At 37.7% G+C, this 26,993-nt stretch overlaps 1 protein-coding gene across 3 annotated transcripts in view; it reads right to left on the bottom strand.

Moving 5' to 3' along the window:
• CEP135 (centrosomal protein 135) overlaps positions 1-25,870 on the bottom strand; it is a 62,346-nt gene extending 36,476 nt beyond the window's left edge. Inside the window, exons 1-13 of one of the 3 annotated variants that reach the window (XM_036020835.1) lie at positions 25,714-25,850; positions 24,528-24,800; positions 22,467-22,624; positions 20,163-20,353; positions 19,258-19,425; positions 16,981-17,122; positions 15,032-15,116; positions 11,000-11,128; positions 9,282-9,497; positions 6,937-7,002; positions 5,075-5,213; positions 4,084-4,307; positions 69-221 (exon numbers count right to left, since the gene is read on the bottom strand). In XM_036020835.1, the coding sequence (XP_035876728.1) occupies positions 69-221; positions 4,084-4,307; positions 5,075-5,213; positions 6,937-7,002; positions 9,282-9,497; positions 11,000-11,128; positions 15,032-15,116; positions 16,981-17,122; positions 19,258-19,425; positions 20,163-20,353; positions 22,467-22,579 (1,626 nt within the window). In that variant the 5' untranslated portion in view covers positions 22,580-22,624; positions 24,528-24,800; positions 25,714-25,850. Of the gene's footprint in view, positions 1-68; positions 222-4,083; positions 4,308-5,074; positions 5,214-6,936; positions 7,003-9,281; positions 9,498-10,999; positions 11,129-15,031; positions 15,117-16,980; positions 17,123-19,257; positions 19,426-20,162; positions 20,354-22,466; positions 22,625-24,527; positions 24,801-25,713 lie in introns of all 3 variants that reach the window. The other 2 variants (XM_036020841.1, XM_028506606.2) reach the window with 2 other exon arrangements.
• Between the last annotated feature and the right edge of the window lie 1,123 nt (positions 25,871-26,993).

The raw sequence follows: 26,993 nt of genomic DNA, 5'->3' as shown, positions 1-26,993 counted from the left end.
TATATTCTGGTTCCATTATAGTTAACTAGTTCTGTATAATGTTGGCTTAATTATAACCAATTTCTTACTTCATTATATAAAACACTCAGTTTATCTCTTTCTGCTGTCAATAATTTAACATTGGATTGTATATCCTCCATATGTTTTTCAAATCTTTCCAGCATATGCTGAAGTTCATCTCTTTCTCTTGCAATCAGATGAATTTCGCAATTGTAATCACCCTGAAACATAAATTAAAAACAGAAGTTATCATTTGTTATAATTACAACCATAAGGTAATCACAAGGATGCTGGTGATGAGACTGACTTAAAGATGCTGACAAAAAACCCAAAAGTTTTTTCAATGTAATTGTGGAACACAATTCTTAACCCATAGTGAGAGGACATGAGAGGGCTGGCGGTAGTGGGGCAAATTTCCGGCCTTCAAATTCCCAGGAGGGGATGCAGCCGCCAATGATACTATTTGACCAGATCCCACCTGATGCTTCAACCGTCATTCCCCTGGAGTTACTTATACTGGTGGTACCTAAAGTGTCATCCCCAGGCCAGAAGTATCAGCAGAATCTAGGAACCCATTAGACATCCAAGTTTCGGGACCCGACCCAGGCCTACTCAATCAGAAACTTTGGAGACAAGCCCTAGTAACTGGTTTATCGAGGCCTCCAGGTGATTCTGGTGTGTGCTAATTGTGGGGAAACACTAGTTCACAACCATCTCCGGGGCGGAGACTAGGTGAACTGTGTGCCCGCTCACCCAGTGCAAGTAACTGTAACAGCCTAGCACATTCCTCAGTGCTTTTCTGTGACAATCTAAGATCAATGGCCTAGACACACCAACCCCCCGCTGTCCCAGCTTTAAACCAATGTGAGGTCTACTTTTGCGATCAGGTAAATATAAATATCTCTACCAGGCAGTGTAGGTACATTAATCAACTACATCCAACATTTCTAAAACAAGATTATAGCAATCATTCCAGTACAATTCAACAGACCCACTATCTTCACAACAATTGTGGAAAATAAAGATGATAAATGCAGACTTGGGATCTATGGTATCTCACTGTTAAAGTACTAAGTTCAGAAGACCTGGGTAGGGATAATCAGATAATTTGATACACTGGCCATCATCCTGATCTGTGTTATTCAGTATCTCCTGTGCACATACCACATCCCATGTGGAGCTGGTAAATGGTAGATATTTGTGGGGTACCCCTTGCCTGTAACTTGGAAATGAACTATCCTCTTGGCTAAATAAGCAAAATCAAGGTATAATAGATGAGGTTAGTCATCTGGACACCTTATCACCTCCTGTAAGACATTTTATCAGCAGATTAAAATTTGAGGACTTAAGGCTTGAATAACTATAGAAAAATCTATAACCTGAATAAAAATATCTTACAGAGAGGAGGTGGTCTACATGGATTTCAGAGAAGGAGCGCTTAGTGAGTAAGGATTTGACAGTCTATTTTTTCTATCGTCTAGGTCTCAGCTTAAATGCCACTCTCTGTAAGGAGTCCTTCTAGATTCTCCAATCTAACTTCGACCTCCCCCTCTGTATGCTCTCATAGCCTTCTGAATCTTTCCTGCATTCTTTCTTCATTAACATTTATATCAATAAGATTCTAAAGTAATTCACATGTGTATGCATTTAATCTATGTCTTAACCACTAAAATGTAAGCTTTATGAGGGATACAGTAGGTGTCTGCTCTTACTCACCACGTCTTCAGTGCCTAGCATGGTACCTGGTAGAATGTGTACATTCCCCTAGCATTTGCTGACTGGCCTTCTGAAGCAGGAACTCTAGCTCTTTTCTAAATGTATCTTGTATGTGGATATTTATACTTGTGTTAACATATAATTATTAATAACTTCCTTTTATCACTCTATTGTTTTCAATACACATATGCACGTACATGATGCTCAAGCTGATGAGGCTAACAACTATGTCTTCTTTACCTCGTATTTCTGGTGCCTTGGCATATACTTGATGAACTGAATCTGACTTTTGACATAGATTTGATTTGCTTTGAACCAGAAAATAATAAAGAAATGAAACATTTACTAGGAACTATATTTTATACTAGACTCTTATGCAAATCATCTCATATAATCTTCACAAGAGATTTTAGTCACTTTCCTCACTTTGCAAATGAGGAAACCAAAGTCCCATGAGGTTAGATAACTTGGCCAAGTTCATAAAGCCAGTTTGTGGAGTTAGTACTTTCAACAGGCCTCCAACTCCAACGCACTTTCCACTACACTATACTCAAAACTTGCGATTGGAACCATAGCGGGTACAAGGTGAAAGGGGACAGTGCCCTCCCCACCCCCATACACAGACAACAGAGAATCAACAGATGTTCTGTTGACAAAGATCCTTAATATTAAAAATGTCAGTATTTTTTTCTGAGTTACTGTAACCCCAAGAAACTGTGCCTAAATTTCCCATAAAGCAGGGGTTGAAAACTCACAGCTTATACCGAATCCAGCTTTGGAGCTGTCTTTGTTGTTTGCCAATAAAGCGTTTCTAAACCTGTTTAAAATACCTAGTTTCCAGTGGGGACGCCCTCTCCAGTCCTCAGCACTCACGACTGTCTTACACTCCACCCGTTTCACTAGTGAAGGTGCCCACTTCCCTTCCATGCCTCCAATTTATCACTGGGGCTCTAAAATGCTCTGAACGACTCAACTTCTAAACTCTGGAAAATGAATTCCTTATCCATATTAGTTAACATTAGAAAATTTCAAGAAAGTGAGTAAAATTGAAAGGGGAAAATGTCTCTTGATTTTACCAGTACCTCAATAAAATCTCTCATTTGTCTTTTAATTGTGAACCTATACCAACAACTGAATTGAATCTTTAGGTTGAAAGCTCTGAAATATTTATCTACTCAGTTCTATTTAATAAATATTTGATTAAATTAACCAACCATTTTTGTGGAAGATTCTCCTATACAATGAAGGTAACAAACTTAGTGAGTTATTATGAAAAATAGGGTCTCAACTATATATGGGGATTAAAAAATAACTCTATAACAAATTAATTCACACTGTATTTTCCCAATTCTTCTCCTTATAAAATAAAATACTGTCTATACTGACTCTTGTATAACAGAATGACAAATTTAGCCATTAGTCAATGAGGTTAAAAAACAAAGTCTAATCAGGATATGACTGAAAACCATTTGACAACTGACAGGATCTTCAGGAAAAGGATGATGGAATTGGCCAATTCAGCCAAGTCTGAAATCAAACGTTTTGAGTTTCAATGACCTTACTCCCAGCTTCCCCTAATTTGATCTAGTGTACAGTAATGTTATGGTAATAAAGCCCCAGGACTCCTATGGCTCCAAAGCCAGAAAACAAAACAAAACAAAAAAACCCTACAGAATTCAAATGATACTCACAAAATAATGATACTCATAAAACAGTGAAAATAATTAAGACCTAAAATAGAGACTCATGATTGTAATCTCTCAGGAATCACAACTAACTTCACCTCATATACATCTTTAGACTGCCAACTTGTGAAGGTGGCTGCAGCGGGAACGGGCTGACCTGCCCGGCACCCTGGCACCCACCTCCATCCACTATTTTCTCCCATTGTGTGATTAAAACGGAGATGCCTGGCCTGCACCATGTGATCCGCTCTTCTGACTAGTCCAAGGCTGGGAATGGCATGAAGCCATGGGGCCGGCCATACGGACAAAGCCCTTCTGCTTCGAGAGAGAAAGTGCAGCTGATGCCAAAAGCAAAGGTTAGAAAGAGAAGAAACGTCCACTAGTCCAAGTTCCTGGTTCCGGGTGTAAGCCCAGAAGCCCTTACACTCCTTCCATGTATGTAACAAGCTATTCAATCTTCCCTTAAGTTCCAGAAATCAGTATGTCATGCTTTGTTCTTGAGTAGTTTCCTAATTAATGCAGTATTCCTGTAGTTTAGATCATGGAAGGAAACAAAAATCAAAATTGAGAAAGGGTTTTTAAAAGCAAGTATGAACAAAGTTAGAATTGATACAGTAACAAACCAGAGAAGTTTGTTCAAAAAGATATTCTCTTATCAATTACACTGATAAAGAGATATTACCTTTTCTAGCATTTTAGATGTTGGAATTTTTTCACGTACAGAACAATTTGTAGAGCAAGATCTTCGCTGTATTATATGCTGGAGTCTTTCGAGCTCTTTTTTATAAAAATCTCGTTCTTCTTCTATACTTTTCAGAAATGCATCTAAGCGAGAAGGTGACTTGTCTCGACGTTTTATCCCATGCTCCAGCCTCATCCTCTCAACTTCCAAAGTAAGTTCTCTTTCTGAAAATGAAAAATAATTCAACCTTAAAAGTGTTGCATTTAAATTATATAATTAGCCAAATAAATTGTATCAATTACTTTTAGAATGCAAGCCACTAAAAATCACTGTTTTGTACATCGCCTATAACTGCCAGATACTGAAGAAGCAAATGCTGAGAGAAAAGGAGAAAAATAGTCTTTAGAGAGACACCAGTTTGCTTCTCTGATAACAAAGGTCCCACGAGAGCAGGGACCTTGTGCATCTTCTTTACCTTCCCGTCCCAGTACCCAAAACATCCTGGCACACAGCAGGCTCATAAACATTTGTCTAATGAATGAGTGAGTGAGTGAGTGAATGAATGAATGAATTCTTACATGTTTCTTAAAAAATCTCATTTAGGACTGGCACCGGGCAGAAAAGTAGCCTACTTCATTTGTGTGTGTGTATACTTTCAAGTGACAGAACTGCATTTCCTTATAAATATTCTGTTCTTTCATTTTTCACTTTTAGAATAGCCTTCCCCTTAGTCTTATATAATTCTATTGTTGTTTTGCCTCAAAGAATACACTTCTATTTGAAACTATTGAAGCAGGGTTTCCTTTACTAGTCAAAACAAAAGGAATTCTGCCAGGCCCTTGAGGGATGAAGGTTTCCTAAAGCACTGCAGTGCCTCGCATGGCTTCTGTTGCGCACAAGCACTGAATGGATGCGAGACCATCTACTGAGGAAAATCACATCAAGAGGAAATAACAATCACTTTGTAAGTTGTCAACATTTTACATTTTACCTGTAACTCCAAAACTTTCAATTTTTTTGCTAAGTCTTTGCTTTTCTTGTTCAAGCTGATGAATAACAGTTTCCAGGTCTGATTTTATAAGGAGTTCATCACTCAGTCTCTCTTTCTCTTTACGGCATAAGCTTAATTCCTGCAAATTTAATACTATAATCAAGATTTCAAACAATTTTATAAAATATCATATCACTTAAAAGAGATATCTTTAAAAGCATGTTTATTTAAGAGTAGCTCAAATACACACACACACACACACACTTTTAGTCAAATGTATGGTTTCAACCAAATTAATGATCAGTTATGGCTAAAAGCAACATAAAACCCAAATATCAATGGTGTTCTTTTCTGAGTAGCAGAATTATTAGGTTTTTATTTTCTTTGTTTAGCAAATTGCCCTATATTTAAAAAATAAATATGTACTTGTATAATAAAAAATTAAAGCTTTTTCATTTTTAAAGGGGGGCAGAAGAAAGACATAGCGTTCTAAGAATACCATGGGCATCTGTAACTACATTATTCTCTCAACCTCATCTGCACAGTGGAGATCGGAGCAGTAACTGGACACCAACGATGCACTGGCGAGAAGGAATCTATGGAGGTGAAGCACTCTGCACAGTGTCCAGCACACGGCAAGTGCTTAATTACTGCTAGCTGTAGAAATTAATATTTTCCTTAAAATACATAAACATGGCACTATTAGAAAAGACAGAAAAGGTCAGAAAGTAAGCACAGCAACATCTTACTGTCTGCCAACCAACAATGGATAACGTGGTCACAGTTCTGACACCAGCACTGTCAACTGCACTGAACTGCGTATAGTGTGCACAACAGTAGCAGCAAACAAACAGCAAAAGTCCCTGCTCTTGTGGAGCTTATGCAGAGTTTAATGATGTAAAAACATCATCAAACATGTAGATGTTTGTCTACTTTCTGTTTACTGATCTCATGGGAGAAATTTACAATATCTATGAGACTAAAGAACATACAACATTTAGCAGGTTTAGCTAATTCTACTATTCAATATTGAATTGAACTGAATACCTACAGTTGAATAAAAAGAAAGTCATTGTGATGTTGCCCACAGTGAGCATATAAAAATCAACAAGCATCTGAGCTCGTACTATGTGCCAGCATATCACAGTGGCTTCACTTCTAAGTTTGCCCTATGCCAGCAGCACACCACGCACTAGAATGTACACAGAGCACACAGAGCAAGAAAACCTGGAAATTAGCACTAGTCTGTTTCCAATCTTAGCAGAAACTCATCCAATTTAACAAGCTATTAAAAAACCCCTCAATAATCTTTTGGGTGACCACCCAGGAATTTCTACTCATAAGCAAGACATTCTGCCAGTTTTAGACTATGTAAGACAATATTGTATGTCTAGGCTTATGTTGGAATCATTGCTAGCATTCTGACTTGAAGAACAAGTAATATGAGTAGGAAAATGGTTTGCACTACCAAACAAAGCTATTAAAAGAGGAATGAATACTTTAATAAAAGTCAAGAATGTCATCAATTATTGATTTCTAGTTTTAATATTTATAAAAATATTAAATATTTTAATAAATATTTAATATTTTAATAAATATTTATAAGCTGTCAGGGGCTGAACAGAGGAAAATGGGGAGTGCCTACTAGTGGTATAGTTTCTTTCTGGAGTGATGAAGACGTCCTGTCATGTGACAGCAGTGATGGCTGCACTGCTTAGTGACTATACCAAAACCACTAAATTATACACTTAAGAGAGTATTATAATGTGTAAATTATATTTAAGTAAAAAATATGTATGTAAAATAAAGCATAAAAATTTTCTTACCAGAAGTTCTGGTGATTCAACATGACATGTACTTACCAGTTGAAGTTTAGCCATTGTTTCTTCAAGATTCCGCATCTCAGAAAGATTTCTTTTAATCTCTTTCTAGGAATAAAAAGTCTATTAGATAAATACCTAAAAATCAAGAATACTTAGCACTAAGTCACAGTGCAAATGAGATCATTTTTTAAGTAATTCATGCTCCCTCTCACCAGTGATCTCTGAGGCTTTAGACCTAAGCCTACATTTCAACGAAGAGGAGGCAAAGTTGAGGCTTCGCTTTAATTTCTTGGTATCCTGAATGCTTACAGGGAGCTAGATGCGAGAACTTGAAAACTCTTTTTGGCCTGTGTACCTGAAGGACTGTCCTGGAACCCTGGTTTTAGAATTCGTCTTATAGCACTCTTGTTTCCTCATCTTCCTATCCCATTGCTCTCCCCACACGGATGACGACCAGCCTGGATCCTCTGTACTACAACTGTCTTCTTCAATTTCCTTCAGCAATAGTTTCCAGTGCACACCTCCTTGGTTAAGTTTATTCCTAAGTATTTTATTCTTTTTGATGCTATTGTAAATGGGATTATTCATTTGCTTTTTGGATTTTAATTATTAGCATGTCAAAACACACCTGATTTTTGCATGCTGTTTTGTATCCTGCAACTTTGCTGGATTTATCCGTTCTGTTGTGTGTGTGTGTGTGTGCGTGAAATCTTTATGGAGTTTTCTACATATACGGTCACGTCATTTGCAAACATAATTTTACTTCTTTCTTCCCAATGTGAATGCATTTTATCTCTTTTTCTTGCCTAAGTGCTCTGGCTAGGATTTCCAGTACTCTGTTGAACAGAAGTGGTGAGAATGAACATCCTGTCTTATTCCTGATCTTAGAGGAAAAGCGTTCAGTCTTTTCACCACTGGGTATGATGTTAGCTGTGGGCTCTTCACACATGCCCTTTATTATGGTGACGTAGTTTCCAATCTATTTAACTAGTTAGTGGCAGTGACACTATAAACTTAATTCAGTGATGTACAATAATGGTGGTCTTCAAACTACGTTATACCCATTCCTGAGATAACATGAAGACTTTCCAAATATTATGTAAAACTATCACATACACATGGTTTTAAGGAATCAATGTCTGGAATCTTAATTTGCACATATAGTCCCTCTTACATATTATTTACCTGAGAATCTGCTGGTGGTCTTGTAATGTGGGTTCTCCTTTCTTACCTTCTCTCTCACAACTGCCTTTCCCCCACTTTTCAAACTAAAGACATACATGTAATGTCTCACTGTCTCAAGACACAAGCAACTTTTGAAGTGCCATACAAAAAGATAATCTGCGATGTTGGGGCTAGCCAAAAAAAATTTTAAGTAAGACACTATTTTCTCCCATTTCACCTCATTAAGAAATGTATTTCCATAGGGGATAGTCTGACAGTGGCCAGAGGGGAGAGAAGAGGGAATTTCAGGGGGGAATGGGTAGGGATTACAGGAACAAATTTGGAGGACACATGGACAAAAACTAGGGGTGGGGGGTAATGGGGGGAAGGGGGGAGGGTTGGGTGGAGGGGCTGGAACGGGAGTAGTGGGGAGAAAACTGTACTTGAACAATGATTGAAATAAAAAAAAAAAAAGAAAAGAAATGTATTTCCAATAAAATTTTAGTTTTTTATTTAATAAGTATCAAAATTTGTGATGTATTTGTCACTTTGATCACTAATAAGCGTAATGATAATGCTATTTGGAGGAATAATGCTACTTTTAACCTTAGAGTTACAGGACACTGAAAAATGAAACATTTCACTTTATGTATTTTTTATTGCAAACCCATTTGACAGGGTGATCATAAAAAGATATTCAAACATAGGATAAAATTTTGTGTGGATCTCAAGAAAGGGTCATTTGGATTCTAGTGGTTACATTTAGAAGATGACATGACAGTTTTATTCTAAGAGATCAATATTTACAATAGATGAAATTATATACTTTGCATCTATGTAAATTTAAAGATAAAGGCTACCAACTTAAAAATTTCCAAGGGCATATATAGTTGGGGTTTTTTTTAAGCCTTTAATGGCTTTATGAGCACAACATGACAAAGACAACAAACTTCTGAAGTTCACTCACAATGCAGAGGTAAAAGAACAGATGGAAATATTGAAGGAAAATAGGGCACAGTGTGGAGAACTACCTTAATAGGTGTGTTTCACAAACAAATGCAAACAACCAGAACAAGTGCGAGCATTTAGAGCATGTAAAACACTTTAGGAAAACATGAATTACAAAACAAAAAACCCAAAAGGCCTGAATGTGTACCAACAGGGCTCAAGCTCACTACGTTCTAGGAGAAGTAAGGAGCACTCCCCGCACCTGAACATACCTTTGCTTCCCCAAGTTCTTTATCGGCAGTCTCAAGCACTTCTTCTTTATGTCTTTCCAACTGCTGTGCTAAATGGTCTATTTCAGTTAGTTCTTGGCAGAGTTTTTCATTTTTGTTACTTAAATTAACTACTTCAGTGGTCACTGTTTCCTTGGTTTCCATAAGCTCTTGTATATGCTTCTCCAGGTCTTTATTAGCTTGCTGAAGAAAGTCAACCTAAGTTGAATTTGTAATTTATAAGAAATATGAAATGGAAAATTATCCTAAATACTAAACTTTCTCAAAATACTATATTTTTAAAATACCAAAAATTAAAGCCACAACTATTTACATTTGCAAACTTACAGTTTTCATTTGCAAAACTGAAAATGTATGGTTTAATAAAACCACCCATTTTTTGTGTGAACATTTTTCCAACATACATCAAGTTCTAAAAATCTGATGAGAATATCACTACAATGATACTATTACTCTAGACTATGCTATCCAATGTGGTGGCCACTAGCCTCCACATGTGGCTACCGAGCACTTTGAATGTGGCTAGTCCAAACTGAGATGTGTTATAAAGGTAAAACAGACACAAGATTTCAAAGACTTAACACAGAAAAATAATGTAAAATACTTTATTTTTTATATTTTAAATACTTTATTCACGTTATTTTATAACGTGAATTTCATATGATATAATATTTTAGCTACATTAAGATAAATACACTATTAAATCAATTTTACCTGTTTCTTGCTTTTTACTTTTGTAATGTGGCTACTAGAAAATTTTAAGTTACATATGTGGCTCATAAAGTTTTTTTTTTTTTTTTACTGGACAGTAGTACTCCAGAACTACTGCTGACATTGGTGCCTTACTCTGTTCTGGTTCACCCCAGGCAGCACTGGTATGTCTGCCTTTCTAAAGCTCATGCATTATGCTTTATGGACCTGATCTTTCACTTTTAGGTCAAGTGCATGGCAGGGAATCTACTATATAAGTAGTTAAAAACTACAAGTTTAATATTTGTATTTCTTTTTTAAATCCTCTTTTCTACATTATAAAGAAATATTGTCACGAAATTTTTGAAAATAAAGAAAGTGATAAAGAAGAATAACCTATCACATAAAGATAAACTTTGTTATCATATTTTGGTTTATTTTCTTCCAGTTTCCTCTCCCTAAGTTTATATATACATTTTTAAAAAAGCAAATTAAAGCCCTGGCTGGTGTAGCTCAGTGGATTGAGCACGGGCCGCAAACCAAAGCATCGCAGGTTCAATTCCCAGTCAGGGCACATGCCTGGGTTACGGGCCACATCCCCAGTGGGGGCCATGTGAGAGGCAACCACACATTGATGTTTCTCTCTCTTTCTCCCTCTCTACCCCTCCCTAAAATAAATAAATAAATAAACAAACAAATGAATAAATAAATAAAATCTTAAAACATATATTTTTTAAAAAAGCAAATTAAAGATCACATTGTCACTATAGTTTATTCTCTTCTTTTAAATATCTAATATTGTGGTGTATATGTTCCTGCCTCATTAAATATTCTTTACAAACAGGACTTTTCAATAGTGGTCCTTTTTATCTGGATGCATGGACTCCATCACGTTTTCCCCACTGTGCACAACACTTCAGGGAACAATCCTGTGCCTCCCACAAGCCCGTGGGCCAGCATAAACAGCCAGGAGTGTATACCCTCAGTAGAATAATGATAAAAGTCATTACCTGAATATTTAAATGCGCGATGAGCTTTTCGTTGGATTTGTTTCTGCTCTCCAGAGAGAGGATGTCGGAGGAGCGGCCGCCGTCCAGTGCGATGGACAGCCGTTCTATCTCCCTTTCTCTCAGCTCAATCTACAGACACACAGTCATGGCATCATTTTTAAAAGTACAGTTTTGAGCCAAAATCATTAACACTTAATAAACATTTATTTGGCTATACTTCCATTTTCTTATGTTGAACAATGCAGATGAGATTAACATTCATATATGTACCCACACATTTATGAGGTTGTGAAATACATATATGTTGAGCAAAAATAAAAAACACAGAAAATGTCAACATAAGAATTGTCAACATAGCTTTCATAAGTATTCAATTAAATAGATATTTCCTAATTCAATTTTGTTTTCTTTCCTTCTCTAAATTAGCATATTTATATAAAAACAAATTTGAGTATTGAAACCGAGACTGAATTACTTCAGTGCTTAGTTCAATAAATGTAAAATAAACAAACAAATTTAAAACAAAAGAAAAATGAACTGCTACTGAAACTCAATATTGAAAAGGATAGAAAGTGTATGTGAATTTAGTTAATTATCTATCATTTAGAAAACAACAAATTATCTATCATTTAGAAAACAACAAAAATCATGATCACTGTCAATCATGAATTCGCACTCATTCACATGCAAGAACTTGGAAAAATCCACACACCTTTAAGCTTTGGTTTAAAAACAAAAAAACAAAACCGAAAAATAACCCCACCAAGCATTCAATTCACCAATTCTTGAGCACAGTTCTAGGTATACAAAGATAAATAAAACATGGCACCTGACTTTCAGGAACACAGCTTTACAGAGAAAACTAGCAATTAAACCAGTGATTGCTGTGTAATATGTTTGTTAATGGTAGAATAAAAGAAATAGGCATATGGCATCAAAGTACTTAAGGGAATAAAGTGATTCACTCTTCGTGATATGTGTACAACTGTGGAAATTAGTGCAGGTCTTACCAAATAAATTATGCTCAGAGAGGTTATAAATGATGCTGTGAAGAGGAAGGATGCTCCAGGCAGTGGCACAGAGCATAGAACAACATGGCTTGTTTGAGGGAGTAGAAATGGCTCAGTATGACTGGGCTACAATGTGCAAGAAAACCAATGGTTGGGGATGAGTCTGAAGAATTACGCAGGAACTAATCATGGTAAACACTGAATATTTAGCCAAGGAGAAAGATTACTCTGGACTAAAGGATGAATTTGAAAGAATAAAACCAGAAGTAGGGAAATGTACTGTAGGGAAGGAGGAGAGATGATTAAGGCCAAAAATAAAACAGAGGGATAGAGCAGAGCAGAAGGAATAACTGTAAGGAGTGCTCAGGCAGGAGAATGACAGAACTTGGCCAGCAGGGTGTGAAGGACAGAGCATGAGGTCTGGAAAGACTACAGAGTGTTGGCTGGGCAGATGGTGACACTACCAAACAAAGGGGGCACATAGGAGGCACAGCAGATTTGAGGCAGAAGCCAGGTTCAGTACTAGGCAGATGAGTATGAAGAGCCTTTACCCAAGTGGAAATGGCCAGTATTAAGCTGGACATATGGGTCTGGAGCTCAGGAGAGAGGTTCACGTCTGAAGTAGTCTGGGGGAGGCATCGACATAAGGCAATATTTTAAATCAAGAAAGTGGATAAGAACACCTGGGAAAACGTACAGGGACAGTAGAAAAGGTCAAAGACAGAATCCTGGAACACAGTAATATTTCAGGGAATGGGCAAAAGAAAAAACAAAGACAAAATTAGAAGATGTGGAAAAAAAAAAAGAAAGCCAAAAGAAAATGGAAGGGTTTCAATGAGAAATTATCAATAATGTCAAATACTACATAGTAGGTCAGGTAAATAAAGACTAAATGTATCCTTTTGGATCTAGCAATTAATGTCACTAGTGTTATTAACCAGACTGATTTATGTAGTGGGGGGCGGGGCGGGGTAGGGAGAAGCCAGGCTGCAATAGGCTAAGGAGTGAGCAGGAGGTAAAGAAGTGGAGATGAGAGTCAGAGGCTCTAGAGAAGCTGCAATGCAGAGGAAGGAGGAGGCATGAGCAAGCTGGAGAGGCAGTTAAAGGGTTTTTTTAAGGGATGGTAGCGATGACTACCACAATACCTTTTCCTGAAGCTTGAAGGAATAATTACAATGTAACCATATAAGTGTTTGGTAAAGAAAGAATAATCCATTAAAGTAAGGCCTTAAGAGGGGACAGGGGAGGAAATTTCAGGGGAATTTCAGGGGAGAATGGGAAGGGTTTACAGGAACAAATATAAAGGACACATGGACAAAAATTAGGGGGGGGTGGAAATGGGAGGGAGGTATGGGTGGGCTGGGATGGGAATAAAGGACAGAAAACTGTACTTGAACAATAATTAAAATAAAATTAGAAAACAGATAATACAATTTTTAAAAAAAAGCATTACTGGACTGAAATCAGACACAAAGAATATATACTTTATGCAGTTTCATTTCCATAAGTTTCAAATACAGGTCACACTATCTGATGATATTAGAATCCTTGGAGTGCACAGGGGGGTTTCTGGGAGACAGCTCATGTTTTGTTTCTTGATCTCGGTGCTGGTTACTTGGGTGTGTTCACTGTGTAAAAATTAATTGATCTGTTGTTATCTTTTTGTGTCCTTTCCTGTATGTGTATTATGCTTAAATAAAATGTTTAAAAAGTTGGGGGAAAAAAGGAGAAGAGGGGAAATGGGACCAAACACAGAAGCAAGAAAGACTAAACCTTACTTGAAGAACATTGTCCTACCCATTAAGTCTTGAGAGCCTGAGTGTGAATACTGCTACTTTTAAAGGCAGAGATAGAAGGGTGAAACAAGCTGATATCCTGAGGAGGAAGGTATTATAGGTTGGAGAAATAGTTTGAAAGAACAGCAAAATTTAGAATACAAGCTGAGAAAAACAGAACTCAAGGAGGAAAAAAACAGACAGCAGACTGGACTCAGCTGAGACTGATAACTGTAAGAAATTGGCAGCTTCCATCAGAACAGTCAGGCTATGTTCTCCACACACCTCAGCCATCTCGCAGATGGTGAAGACTGGTGGGTTTACATCCATAAAGTACTTCGAAAAAAATGTGATGAAAACGTGATTAAAGGTTAAAAAATGCCAATAATATTCAACTCATGTACATATTTGATATTATAAACATCTCTCCATAAAGTTAGTTTTTTTGGCTGACATTACTATCATTTCTTTTCTTTTAACTCCATTTTTATCCAAATAATTTTCAAAGTACTTTATAAATATAAGAGTTATACCAACCAACACATAAGTTAAATCTATATTTGCATGTGCAAATCACATCACTCCAAAAAAGTACAACAAATGAAAAATGTGTTACCCAATTTAAACTTCAGTAAGCATATTAAGAAAGGAAGCTCGTAATTACCCAAATCAGCATTTAGTCAGGACACCGACAGGAAGTGTGAAAGAACAAAGGTCGTGTGACTGTGACCTGTGCCTGTGTCTACTGACTCCCCCACCTCTTCTGAAAACTGTTATGAGACACTGTTTCTTGTAGGGAAACAAAACCACAAAAATATACAGCAACAGAGGAGTAACTTTCAAAGAGACTTACATTCAAGATGACAAAATTTGTAAGTTTAGAGTAAAAAAAATTAAATGACCATTATAAAGCATTGTATACTCTAATAAAATATCTCCTAGATGAAAACAGTAATACGGTCATAAAATTATATTTGAGGAAGTAGATGATTCACCTAAAACAAAAACAAAATAACAAAACAAATGAAAAACTCCTATTCACCTACATGAATAATGAAGTGAATAGACCAGAATTGCTCTAAAACCATCTAAGCCACTCCAGCTATTAACTCTATTAACATGTTGGTGAAAAAGATAAAAGCTGTATAGAAAACTCAGTATCAGTAATATCAAATGTAACCACTTCTATTTACAATGCAAGTATACCCATCTCAATCCTTCCTACTGCAAATAAATAAAAATCCTACCTGCTTGTTGTAATCTCTCAGTCCACTTTCCATCACTGCTAGTTTTTCTTGTAACTGATGGACTTCCTGTTGAAGCTCTTGAATTCTGAAACACATTCATAAATAATGCCAATATACTTTTGTTAAGAAATACAAAATAACAAGAAATAAAACTAGATATATTCCTTTATAAATCCTCTACTTTCTGTTTCTTAATGAATTATGAAGTGTTGTACCATGCATAGAGAATATCATCTTGTAAAGTTAATCTCATAAAAACAGCTAAAAAATTGAGTGGTAAATAATTTTAAACTCAAACCTACTTATTGAATTTTGATCCTTAGGACAACCCTTTCAGATGCTGCTGCTAACTGTTAGGTTCAGAAAATTGAGAGTATCCAAAATTCATAAGATTATTAAGTGAAATAAGGGCCTTACGTGGGTTTTCTGACCCTTACTGAGCCTGTATTTTATAATAAACTACTTACCCTGTAATCCTGGAATGAAGGAAAATATTGAGAAATTCTACAATTTTCCAAGTAATTACAGCAAAAAAAAAAAATAGCTACTCTTTTCTGGCACTTGTTAATTCTAACTGCATCAAGATTTGTCCAAATTACCTGAATTCTACAATTGCCCAAATGTATTTGTGTTACATCCAACCTTTCCAAGCATTAACATATATTACACACCACTTTCATACTGGAAAGATAAAGCCTGAGGCCAGGTCTGCTTTTCCATGGGGTGGAGTAAGAGAGGCTGGACACAGCTTGTCACTGCTATCACCGGAACCAACATTTTCTACTGATCTACCTTTAGGAGAAGAGCACATACGCAACTGCACTCATATTTATGCACGAATGACTGAATGAAAACACAACATGCATGTGCAAATTAAAACAAACAAGATAATCAAGAGACTAATGCCACCTACGATGGTTTGATAGAAAAGAAAAATGATAAGGAGAAGATAAAAACAAAAATTATATATATATATACACACACCCAAAAAACTCCTTAAATAATACTAACACATTGCCTAAGAAGTCCTAGATTATAACTGCAATGGAGGAACACAAACTTTTCAGGGTTAAGGTCAGATAACCATATAAATACAGGTACATAATATTGTGTGAGGATAACTAAACTAAGGGATCTTAATGAGTACCTCAACCAAAGTACTTTTTTAGATTGTTATGTTAAAAATAATAAAATGGAAAAACTGCCTCATATTCTCCGCATAATCTGCAAAATTAAAAGTTATCTGCACTGTCTCCAGCGGGGTTCCATACTGGAAAATGTTTCTCCAGCTGTGATGGCGGAAGCTGTCACTAGGGCTCTCTTGCTCCTCTGAGCCCCTTGCACTTCTCTCGATGGCATTTGTGTATTTCTCCTGTCTCACCCTCACTGCCAGATCACAAACTTCTCTAAAGTGGTGACACCGTCTTACTCAATTTTATATCATGCCCGAGACACTGATATTGTGCCTCTCCTCGACAGCTTAACAAAGTTTAAAAAAAAAAAAGAAATTTATATCTGATTCAAATTTAAGCAAATACAAACATACAGAGCTAAAGAATCATGAAGCAAGATATTCAAAGCCAGTTAAATCTATCCATGTCCATCTGCATTTGACGTAAATCTGAAGTAATAAGAGAGTCTTGGAAAATATAACTTCACTTTGGATGACGAAACTAAATGTCAAAGCAATTCCTACTGAAAGAGGTTCTAGACTGCACTAAACTGTTTTAAAAGCAAATATGGACAGAAACATTAGGCATGTAATCCATCTGAAATCAAAGTTTCAACACAAGTAACAATATTCTATATTCAGAATACATTCAGAAAGTTATAAACTTAGTGCTTGTGCAAAGTTCTCTGCCAGGCACTGGAGATACAGCAATTAAAGAGACAAGAGCCCTACAGTCAAGAAATTTACAGTTAAGTCAACAAAAAATTATGTAATGTACCTATTATCAGCCACTTGTAGGAGGTCTGCAATGTAAGGGTCATCTGGCTGAGGAACTGGATAGGAAGTGACTTCAGAAGGAGGGACTGGTTCGTCGATTTGCATACGCTGGCGCCTGAAAGCAATATTTCTTTTCTTGCCACCTAAGAGAACAAATGTATATTTCAAAAAATTAAAAAGAAAGAAACCATTGTCTTATAATTAAATATTCCAGGTTAGCCTTTTTGTTATAAAGCACATCTCTAGCTCATATTATACATGGATAAGATGCTTTCTCCCCCATATGCAAATACCCACCCTGATCTTTACATGGTGCTTTCCTGAAAACCTCAACGGATGTGGTATGACACAAGGCTTATTTTCTGCATGCTTGGCATGTGTGTCCAGATTTAATCTGCTCTTTCAGTAGATGGGGACCAGATATTGTCAAGATTAAAAGTTGAGTGTACCCTGTGGCGTTTATTACATGAGCTCGAGAAGCCACCTCCAAAAGAAAACTGTGCAACCGGGAGCTCAGGGCAGTGAGGACTGCCTTAGCACATATGCTCATTAAGCAATGCCAAGAGAGCAGATAATTGAAATTTTAAGTAGCAAAACTAGTCTATAATGGAATGTCACCTGTAATATAAAGTCATGCTATAACCGGAATTAGTGGGGAATGTTTTAATTCATTATCCTTAAAAATAGCAGGAGTAATTTCTTTTTATGAATGAGTATACCCTGCCTTAGTGCAAACCACATGGATACCTTTTCTAGCATCTAACCAAAATTAGACATGTACTTAAAAGCTCACTGATCCTCACAAAGAAAAACATAACCCACAACTCCGTCCTCCTTAGAATCTTAACAAATTTGGTATACTCTTACTTCTCATTTTCAAGATGAAGCAACAGACTCAAAAGTATTTAAATGACCTATTGTACTTATACACCTATATAGGACAAACCATTTTCTTCTTCCCTTATCTACTGATTTTCTTTCTTGGTTGCTCCTCAGTTTTTTTCAATGAACTTCTTCTTCCATGAGTCCCTTCCCTAGGGTCTTTGGTTCCCCTCTTCCCAGACTACACAATCTCACCAGAAAATTCCTACCACATCCCTAGCTTCAATTCCCAAAATACCCCAATGACTCCCAACTTGAATCTCCATCTGGGATTCTACGAACAGATCTACATAACCCACCATACCAGAAATCTCAACGTCCCATGTAACACCCTCAACACATGCAAAAGTGGACTCCTGCTCCACCTCCCACATTCTCTATTTTAAGAAATAGTACCATCACCCACCCATGAGTCATGTGAAACAGAAATCTGAGAATCCCTCTCACCGTCCAAGTCCACCACATTCAGTTACTATCTAGAGACCCTACCTCCTGAATCTCTCTTGAATCTGTCCTTCTTTTCTCAGGAAACCAGATTACCCTCTTTTTTTCTCAACCTTCTAGTTACTTCTGAGATCTTTCCCACTTTTCCCCATCTTTTCTGCCATGGGCTCATAGTCCGCTTCTCCATCTCATTTCCTGCCATCTTGAGCTCCACTGATTCTTCTCCACCTAATCTGTCAACTCTCCTGAGTTTCCTCTCTGCTCAGCCTGAAGCACACAACAACACGATTGTGCCACTTGGAACTATGCTAACTTCTAGATCTTCAATTCCCTTCTGACCATAACCTTCATCTGACCAAATTACTATTGGTCCACACCATGCTCCTTAATCTCTGCCTCTACCCAGTCTCATTACCCAACACCTTCCTATGCCTCAGTTACTTCTGTATCTTGATCCCATGGTTCATGTATCTCAACGATCTTGTCACTAGTTTTGGACATTCTTCTGACCTTATGTCTAGACAGCCATCAACTTGGATATGCCCCATCATTTCTTTTCTCTTCTTTGAGAACTACTGAGCATAAAATTAAAAGTAGTAAAATAAATTAAGTAAGTATATATTTTCCAAATATTCTCGGAGTATGGATTACTTTTACAACTAAAATAACAACAAAGGAAAGAGAATTTAAAATAGTGATTAAGGAAATAAAATCCTGGGCCCTGAAGTTAAACTTCTTACATCTAAGAAGCTATTATAAGTTTCTAAGCACAGGTAAGAAGTACCACAGGACTATTCAGAAATAAATGGAAACATTTACGTGACTACCCAAATATGTCTTTTCCTATACTAAGGTCCAAGCATGAATTACCAAGGTCCTATTTCAGTCAATAGTTGAAATGTCTCTAAAAATTTAAATGTATGTAATTTGTTTGGAGAAGAAAGAGACTTACCTGGAGTTTGTACAACAGCATGCAAATTCTTCTCTTGAAGTTGTTGAATTTTTTCATTCTTAGCTTTACTCTCTTTCTCCACAAGCTTGAGTTTGTGAACATATTGGTTATTTAGAAATTTCAGATCAGCTGTTTCACGTGCACACTTCTTCAATGTGGTTTTCAACTCTTAAAAGATTCAAAGACTATTTTACAGATTAAGAAATCTATAAAATTCTTCCAGTTCACAAAATACAAAAAGTCATCAATTTGAAAGGCTCTACCTGATTTTTCTGCATGCTTTTTTTGAAAGGCTGTTACCTTTTCTAACACTATCAACAAAACTGCAAATAAGTCATTAAGCACAAAAAGGAATTATGTTTTTCTTCTGCTGTATGAGCTTAATCTAAAACCATCACTTCTGATCCAGTAAATTGGGTATGAAGCTAAGAAATCAGAATTCATGCCAGGTTTTGGACAGGGCTTTCAACTAAATAAGAAGAATTTATAATTTATAAAATATAGCCACATAATTACCCTTTTCCCAGTACTTTTGAAAATCATTTTATTGTACCTTCCAGCTCAAAGATGGAGCATTCAAGAATCAGAATGATATATGGCTTTTAACTGACTCGATCCTCCTATTCTCAGTACAGGAAAAACAAAAGTTGCTTCAAGAATAGTCCCTCAGTCCCAGCATTTAATCTGTTCTACAGCAATTGTAAATCTAAAAACTTAATCCAGATATAGTATAGACAAATACAGACATGGAATGAAAATTTATTTTACTTCTCAGGAAATGTTCTTGCTGTTAGCAAGATTATCACATTTTTTTAATCAACAGTTTTAAAATTAGACTAGTCTTTCCTACATATAAAATGAAAAGGGCAAAAATACGGCATTTAAAAAAAATCACAAATTTTTACCTTTAATGTCCTGGGCTGATTGTTCTCTCAGTTTCATTAATTCCAGGTATAATTCATTATTTTCCCTGCTCAATCTTGTATTTTCAAGTTTATAAGGTTCCAAGACAAAATCAAAATTGGCACTCTCCTTTTCAGCTTTCACAGCCGATAATTTTGATTTCCGAAGACTTTCTGTTGTATGAACTAGGTCACTAGAATTAAAGAACAGAAAACATAAATACAAGGAAACATTATATTAGCTTTCTAATAACTAAAAATATAATTATAAAAGGCTTCAATATGTTAATGCTAAGTTAACCCAAGTCTAAAAACAAATACTAGGAGACTTTCAAGGTACCAGAAGTGTCAAAAAACTTCTCAAAACAAGATCTGATTGAAAGTTATACACTATACATTCATAGTTAGAAACATCTTGAATCTCCCCTCTCACTCATTCCCACGTCCTATTAGTCACCTGATCCTGCAGAATCTGTGAAACTGATTTGTTCATTCAGCAAATATCTGAGTGACTGTTCTATGCCAAGTGCCAGGTACACAATAAATACGAATTAGTTCCTTACTTTGAAGAACATAGATCAGCGGAATATTTACTCCACCAATATTTACTGAACAGAAGACACAATAAAGAATCCATTGTCATCATGGAGCTGATATTCTACTGATAGTTTGTCAGAAAGTTGTAATATTATATGATAAACTCAACAAATATTTCAGTGTCTACTCTTTGTTCAGTCTGTCCTAGGTACAGCAGTGATACAGTTAATTTCTAGTCTCATGGAGTTTGAATTCTAAATGGAAGTCAAAAGGAAGTTTCCAATAATAATAATAAGTTAACACAGGTGTGACAAGAGTCCTAAGGACCATGTAGCCAAGCAAGCACACGGGCAGCGGGAAAGCAGAAAGGACCTTCGCAGCAGACAGAACAGCACACGGAGAGACCGGCGGTGAGAGTGTACGTATGTTTAGGGAGCTGCGAGTGCTCAATACATGGGAGACAAAGCTGCAGGGAGTAGGTCAGGAGGGGTTTTGAGGGCCATACTGAAGACCACAAAACATTTTCCATCCATTCTCTCTTTTTCATCATCATTTCTCAAAGTCCTATTGCAGTGATTTTTAACCTTTTTCATCTCATGGCCCATATAAACTAATTACTAAAATCCTTCAGCATAGCAAAAAAATGTATTTTTTGCCAATCTGAAAAAAAAAAAGGTATAATTTTGATTCAGTCACACTGGACTACTATTACTGCATTGGCTGCTGTCATTTTTTAATTTAACAATCTAAGGGAAAAGAGTCAGTGCCTCTGACTAAATAGTTAGGTATTGCATTTTTTTGAAAGATTTTATTTATTTTATTTTTTATTTTTTTAAAAGATTTTATTCATTTTTATTTTTTAGAGAGGGAAGGGAGGGAGATAAAGAGAGAGAGAGAGAAACATCAATGTGTGGTTGCTGGGGGTTATGGCCTGCAACCCAGGCATGTACCCTGGCTGGGAATTGAACTTGCAACACTTTGGTTCGCAGCCTATGCACAATCCACTGAGCTATGCCAGCCAGGGCTCAATTTATTTATTTTTAGAGAAAAGGGGAGGGAGGGAGGAAAAGAGAGAGAGAACTATCAATGCCCAAGACAAACATTAATCAGTTGCCTCTCTTACACCCCCAACTGGGGACCTGGCCCACAACCCAGGCATGTGACCTGATTGAGAATTAAACCAGAGACCTTTCAGTATGTGGGTCGATGCCCAACCCACTGAGCTACACCAGTCAGGGTTGGTATTGCAGGATTTAAAAATTGTCATGGCACACTCATTAAAAATCGTTGTCCTACTGCCAATAGCTCCCTAAGCAATTTCCCTGCTCCAGTCTCAAACCACAGTAATAGAGCTCATGTGGAAAATAAAATCACAAAGGATCTTTTAGTTAAAATAACATATAATAGGTAAAGAAATGGCTAACCACATGTTAGAGAACCATTAATATAATAGTAATTAAAGACCAGTGAGTGAGGCAGACACAGAACTCCCAATTATATCAGAAAATTAAAAAACCTGTAATTCTACTCACAGGGAAAACCCTCAGAAATGCGTACTCTGGGTGCTATTGTGTGACTGGTAACCCCTATATGTGGAGGCCCTGAACTGATGATGGAGGAGTAGAATCTAAGATGAAGAGATGAACTTCAGATGATTTAAGGGCTTTTTGAAAACCTACCCATTGCTTTACTGGAGTATGAAGTTCAATCAGAAACCAGGTAAGTTGCATTAAGGATCATACAGGTTTAGAAGTATAGTTTCATCTTTACCTGAAAAGTTTTTCTACCAAAGGTAAACACTCCACTGTCAGAGTCTGGCGGTATCCCAGCTGATCCAGTCTTTTTCTAATATTAATATACTTTCTTTCTGCAGCTGTAGTCATCTTGTCTTCCAAAACCAGTTTTATTCGCTTCCAAAAATTAAAGTCCTAAAAGAAAAGAGTGAAATGTCCTTTTATTATTATAACTATTATTATTATTATTTAGAGATTTTATTTATTTATTTTTAAACAGAGAGGAAGGGAAAGAAACACCCATCTTGCCTCTCACATACCCCCAACTAGGGAAAATGGCCTGCAACCCGGACTCATGTCCCGACCAGGAATCGAACTGGTGAACTTTAGGCTTGCAGGATGATGCCCAACCCACTGAACTGCACTGGTCAGGTCAGGGCTACAGCTATTATTTCATGATAAGAAGAAAAGATTTTTTTAATAGGAAGCAATTATTTTTCTCTTTAGGTAGGCAGACTTTAGGAATATTTAGATTTATTGAAATAGAGTACTTATGATATTCTTATTGCTGCATTAACATGAATATTTGTTCATTAAACTATATGTAAAAATGAAAACAATAATGTTTCTAGAAGAAAATATTTTCCCGAGCCTGAGGTAGGCAGAGAACCCTTGGAGAAGTCTCTTTAGAAAGCACTAAACATAGAAGAAAAACTCAAAAAATTTGATTCATCAAATTAAAAATGTTTGCTCATCAAAATATTCCATTAAGAAAACAAAGGCAAACAAAAGTGGGAGAAAATGTTCATTATATCTAACAAAGGATTTGTATAAGGAACACCTAAACTCTTGCAATTCAACTCTTAATAAAGATAAATAGCCTCAGGAGAAAATGGGCTAAAGACTTGAAGAGGCACCTTGCAAAAGATATGTGAATGGGAATAATCATATGAAAATGTGCTTAACACCATTAGTCATCAAAGAAATACAAACTAAAACCACAATGAGGTACAATTTCACCCACACTAGAATGGCCGTAATTAAAGGTACAATACCAAAGGTTGTCAAGGATTTGGAGCAACTGGAATCCTTACACTGTTGATTAGAGTGTAAAATTAGCAGAAAATATCTAGTAATTTCCTTTAAAGTTAAACATACTCTTACTAGATAACTCCGTAATCCTACTCCTGGGTATTTATTCAAGGACATAAAAATAAAAATGTACGAAGAGACTTCAAGAATATTCATAGCAGCTTTATTCATAATGGCCCAAACTTGAAACAAACTATATATTCATCAACAGCAGGACAAATAAACTGTGATATATTTATACAATGTAATACTGCCCAGGAATAAAAGCAAGGAAACTACACATACATATTAACCACACAGATGAATTTGAATAACATTATCTGAGCAATAGAAGCCACACATACACACAGTATGATTCCATTTATAAAAAGTTCAAGAATAAACGAAATTAAACTATGTAGGCAGAAAGTATAACAGCGAGTAGCCTGGGGCTGTGGATGGGTGCAGATCAACTGGAAGGGTCAAGAGGGAACTTTCTCGGGTGAAAATATACTGATTGGGGTAGAGGCTTGTGTGCATATTTACCAAAGCCTTTCAATTAAGTATACTTAAGATCTGTGAGTTTCGCCATGTAAATTCTACTTTGATAATAAAAAGCACACAAACACATATGTGTCTCTATACATTTTATGCTTGTTTCTGAAAATATTTACATTTTCTATCAATCTGCCCAAAATGTAGTTAGTTATCCAAAGATCACTTCTTTAGAAACTATGCTCTTTTCTAACCTTTGCCAGAAAAATATAGTCCTAGTACTCTAAACCAAATAAAAACTTTTACATCTCTACTGTTCTTCATGATTTGTAAACCATGAGTACATGAAAAATTTGATCCTCACAACTTCTGAGTCAGGCAGAAGAGGTCAAAGACGACCTCCCTATTCAAAGGTGAGGAAAGGCTGACCCCCAAGAGAGTAACTTTCCCAAACCACAGGGCCAGGTGGGCAGTCAGGTCTCTCGGGTGGTGTCCAGCACTGTGGTTTCTGTATCACGCCACCTCGACTTACCCAATCACGTGTACCTGTCCTTGATTATTCCATTCTACCAATCTGTCAATCTGTCTTTTTCCACTCTCCCTAACCTCTTCTTCTGAGTGGTGTCCCTTTGGACTTTCTAGGTTCCTTCCACAAAAGGAGGCTGACTGATGCACGGTGTTAGAAACTCCTGGAGATGTCAGAATTACACCTATCAAACCGAGAACTAGCAGGCCTTCACCACTCAAACATCTCTCTTTGTCTGGGACCAACTTTGGTTACTCAGAAATAATACTTCCTCACATCCTGGAGAGGGAAGGAGGGAACGGGAGGGAGAGAGAGGGAGAGAAAGAGAATGAATGAATGAATGAATGTGAATTTAAAAAAAACCATCAACAAAGAACAGATGAAAAAGATTAACAAATATCCTCCCAAGGACAAAAACGCATGTATTAGACATTCCTCCTCCATGGGGCTACTGTCTCCATCCCCTGCCCTGACTCCGTTATCCAACATCGTGGCTATACTGAATGGTTCTAGCAAAACAACTCAAAACGTTAGGTTTGGCGTCCCCCAAGATACACAGATGCGTTTGGAAACTATCCACCTGCTTAACTAGGTGGGGGTGACGTCTGAAAACTGGTACGTCTTAATTTACAAGTCTCCTGTGTGTATGTATGCACAGGGGCTAAGTCAAGCCAAAACACAGCTTTAAGTGAGATTGTCTCGGCGACCTTCCTTCCTTAAAATAGTTGAGACTGGAAGATAGAGAGGATGTATTCCAAGTTGTGGGACAAAGATGAACAAATAGCCTTCGTTCTCCACTCTGGGGCGTTTCCGTGTTTACAAAGAGCAAGTAGGACTCTTAAACGAAGAGGGCATTTTAACTTAAATCGACCCATCTGTCGGAATTGGCAGATCTGCGCGAACAGCACTGACGCCAAAGGAGAGTCGGACAGGAGGCAATCCGGGAGCCGCAGTAGCCCCAGGATGACCTCTGGACGCAGCTCACCGTCCGGGTTGAGCCGACAGTGTGTCGGAACCTGAGCCTGCGGGGACTCTCTCCACCCCGCCCTGCCCCGACCCACTTCCCCTCCGCGGCCGCGCGGCCTCGCTCCCGGCAGCGCCCAGGCCCGGCCCGCGGAGACCTCCGGGGAGGCGAAGGCGGCGCCCGGCCAAGTCCTACAGCAACCACCCCGCACCCCGCGACCGCCCTCACCCGCAGCTCCGGCCGCAGCCCCCTCCGCCTGCTGTAGCATCGCCCTCGAGCCTGCCTTCTTCCTTGGCTGTTTCCGCCCCAAACACTGGCTCCGGCGCTAGGACAGTTTGAAAATGGCGCCGAGAGAGGATCCCGGCTGGTGCACAGGAGGCGCCGCCGTTGCCTCGGTAACGGGAGCGGTACACCGGGAAGCGCGCGGCGAGAGCGCGCTCGGCGGCAGCGGTGGCGGCGGCGATGGCGGAGCTGGGCCCCTGTCCCGGAAACGGGTCGGCTGGGGCGGTGCGAGGCCACGGCGCCCCCAGGCGGCCAGCAGACCCAGAAACTCAGGATGTCAGAGATGGTGTCCGCCTCTGGGTCGGATGCGGGCTTAAAACGGGGCCCCAACCCGATTCCTGCACAGGATTAACCTTCACGGACAAGGTGGACGTCTACTCACCAGGTAAACTCCAGCTTAAAAGTCACGTCTTTGCAGCTTTCCCCCGACAGCTATCCAATACAACCTTTGCTCCCACACCCATGTCCCAATAAGGCTCTGTAAAGATCCTTACACAACCAGCCCTCAGCCTGTTGACTTTAAGCAAAAGGATGTATAACAAAACCAATTCATCATAGGCTAGTTGATCAAACAAGAACTACTGCATATTTCTGGTCACAAAAACATCACCAAATGTACCAAAAAAGACTCAAAACACCTTTAATATTAAACATTGAAATAAATGTGATCTATACATATATTTAAGAAAGAGTAATTAAAATAAGTAACATTATTTTCCAACCTGCTTATTCCCGCTCTGGGCAGCTGGTGGCCAGAGCCTATTCCTGAAGCTCAGGGCACAAGATGGACCCATTCTGAACAGGATGCCCTTCCAGCTCAGGGTGCACTCACACCCACACCCACACCCTCTCAGACAGGGACAATCTGGACACCCCAAGTAACCCAAATTGCACATTTTTGGGATGGAAGAGGAAACCAGAGGTGCAGAGAAAGCCCACACAGATGAGGGGAGAACAAACTACACAGACAGTGGCCCCTGTCCAGGATTTTTTTTCTCATCAATATGATAACAAAAGGACCTTTAACAAAATGATGTTATTGAAGGACCTGCTGTGTTACAGAATTCATCTCATTAAAAAACATAATTATTTGTTTCTATAGCTCTCCCTGATGCCTGTAACTATGAATTTCTTTAGTTAGAGATTATTTTATTCAGCTATGTTTATTTAGCACTGACCACATTAAGCATTTGCGAATAGAATTAAATTTAAATCATCTGGTTTTA

Source organism: Phyllostomus discolor, chromosome 1 (assembly GCF_004126475.2).
Source record: "Phyllostomus discolor isolate MPI-MPIP mPhyDis1 chromosome 1, mPhyDis1.pri.v3, whole genome shotgun sequence".
NCBI classification, from domain to species: domain Eukaryota; kingdom Metazoa; phylum Chordata; class Mammalia; order Chiroptera; family Phyllostomidae; genus Phyllostomus; species Phyllostomus discolor.
Note: the sequence above shows the minus strand (reverse complement) of the source record. Positions and strands in the feature narration are given on the sequence as shown.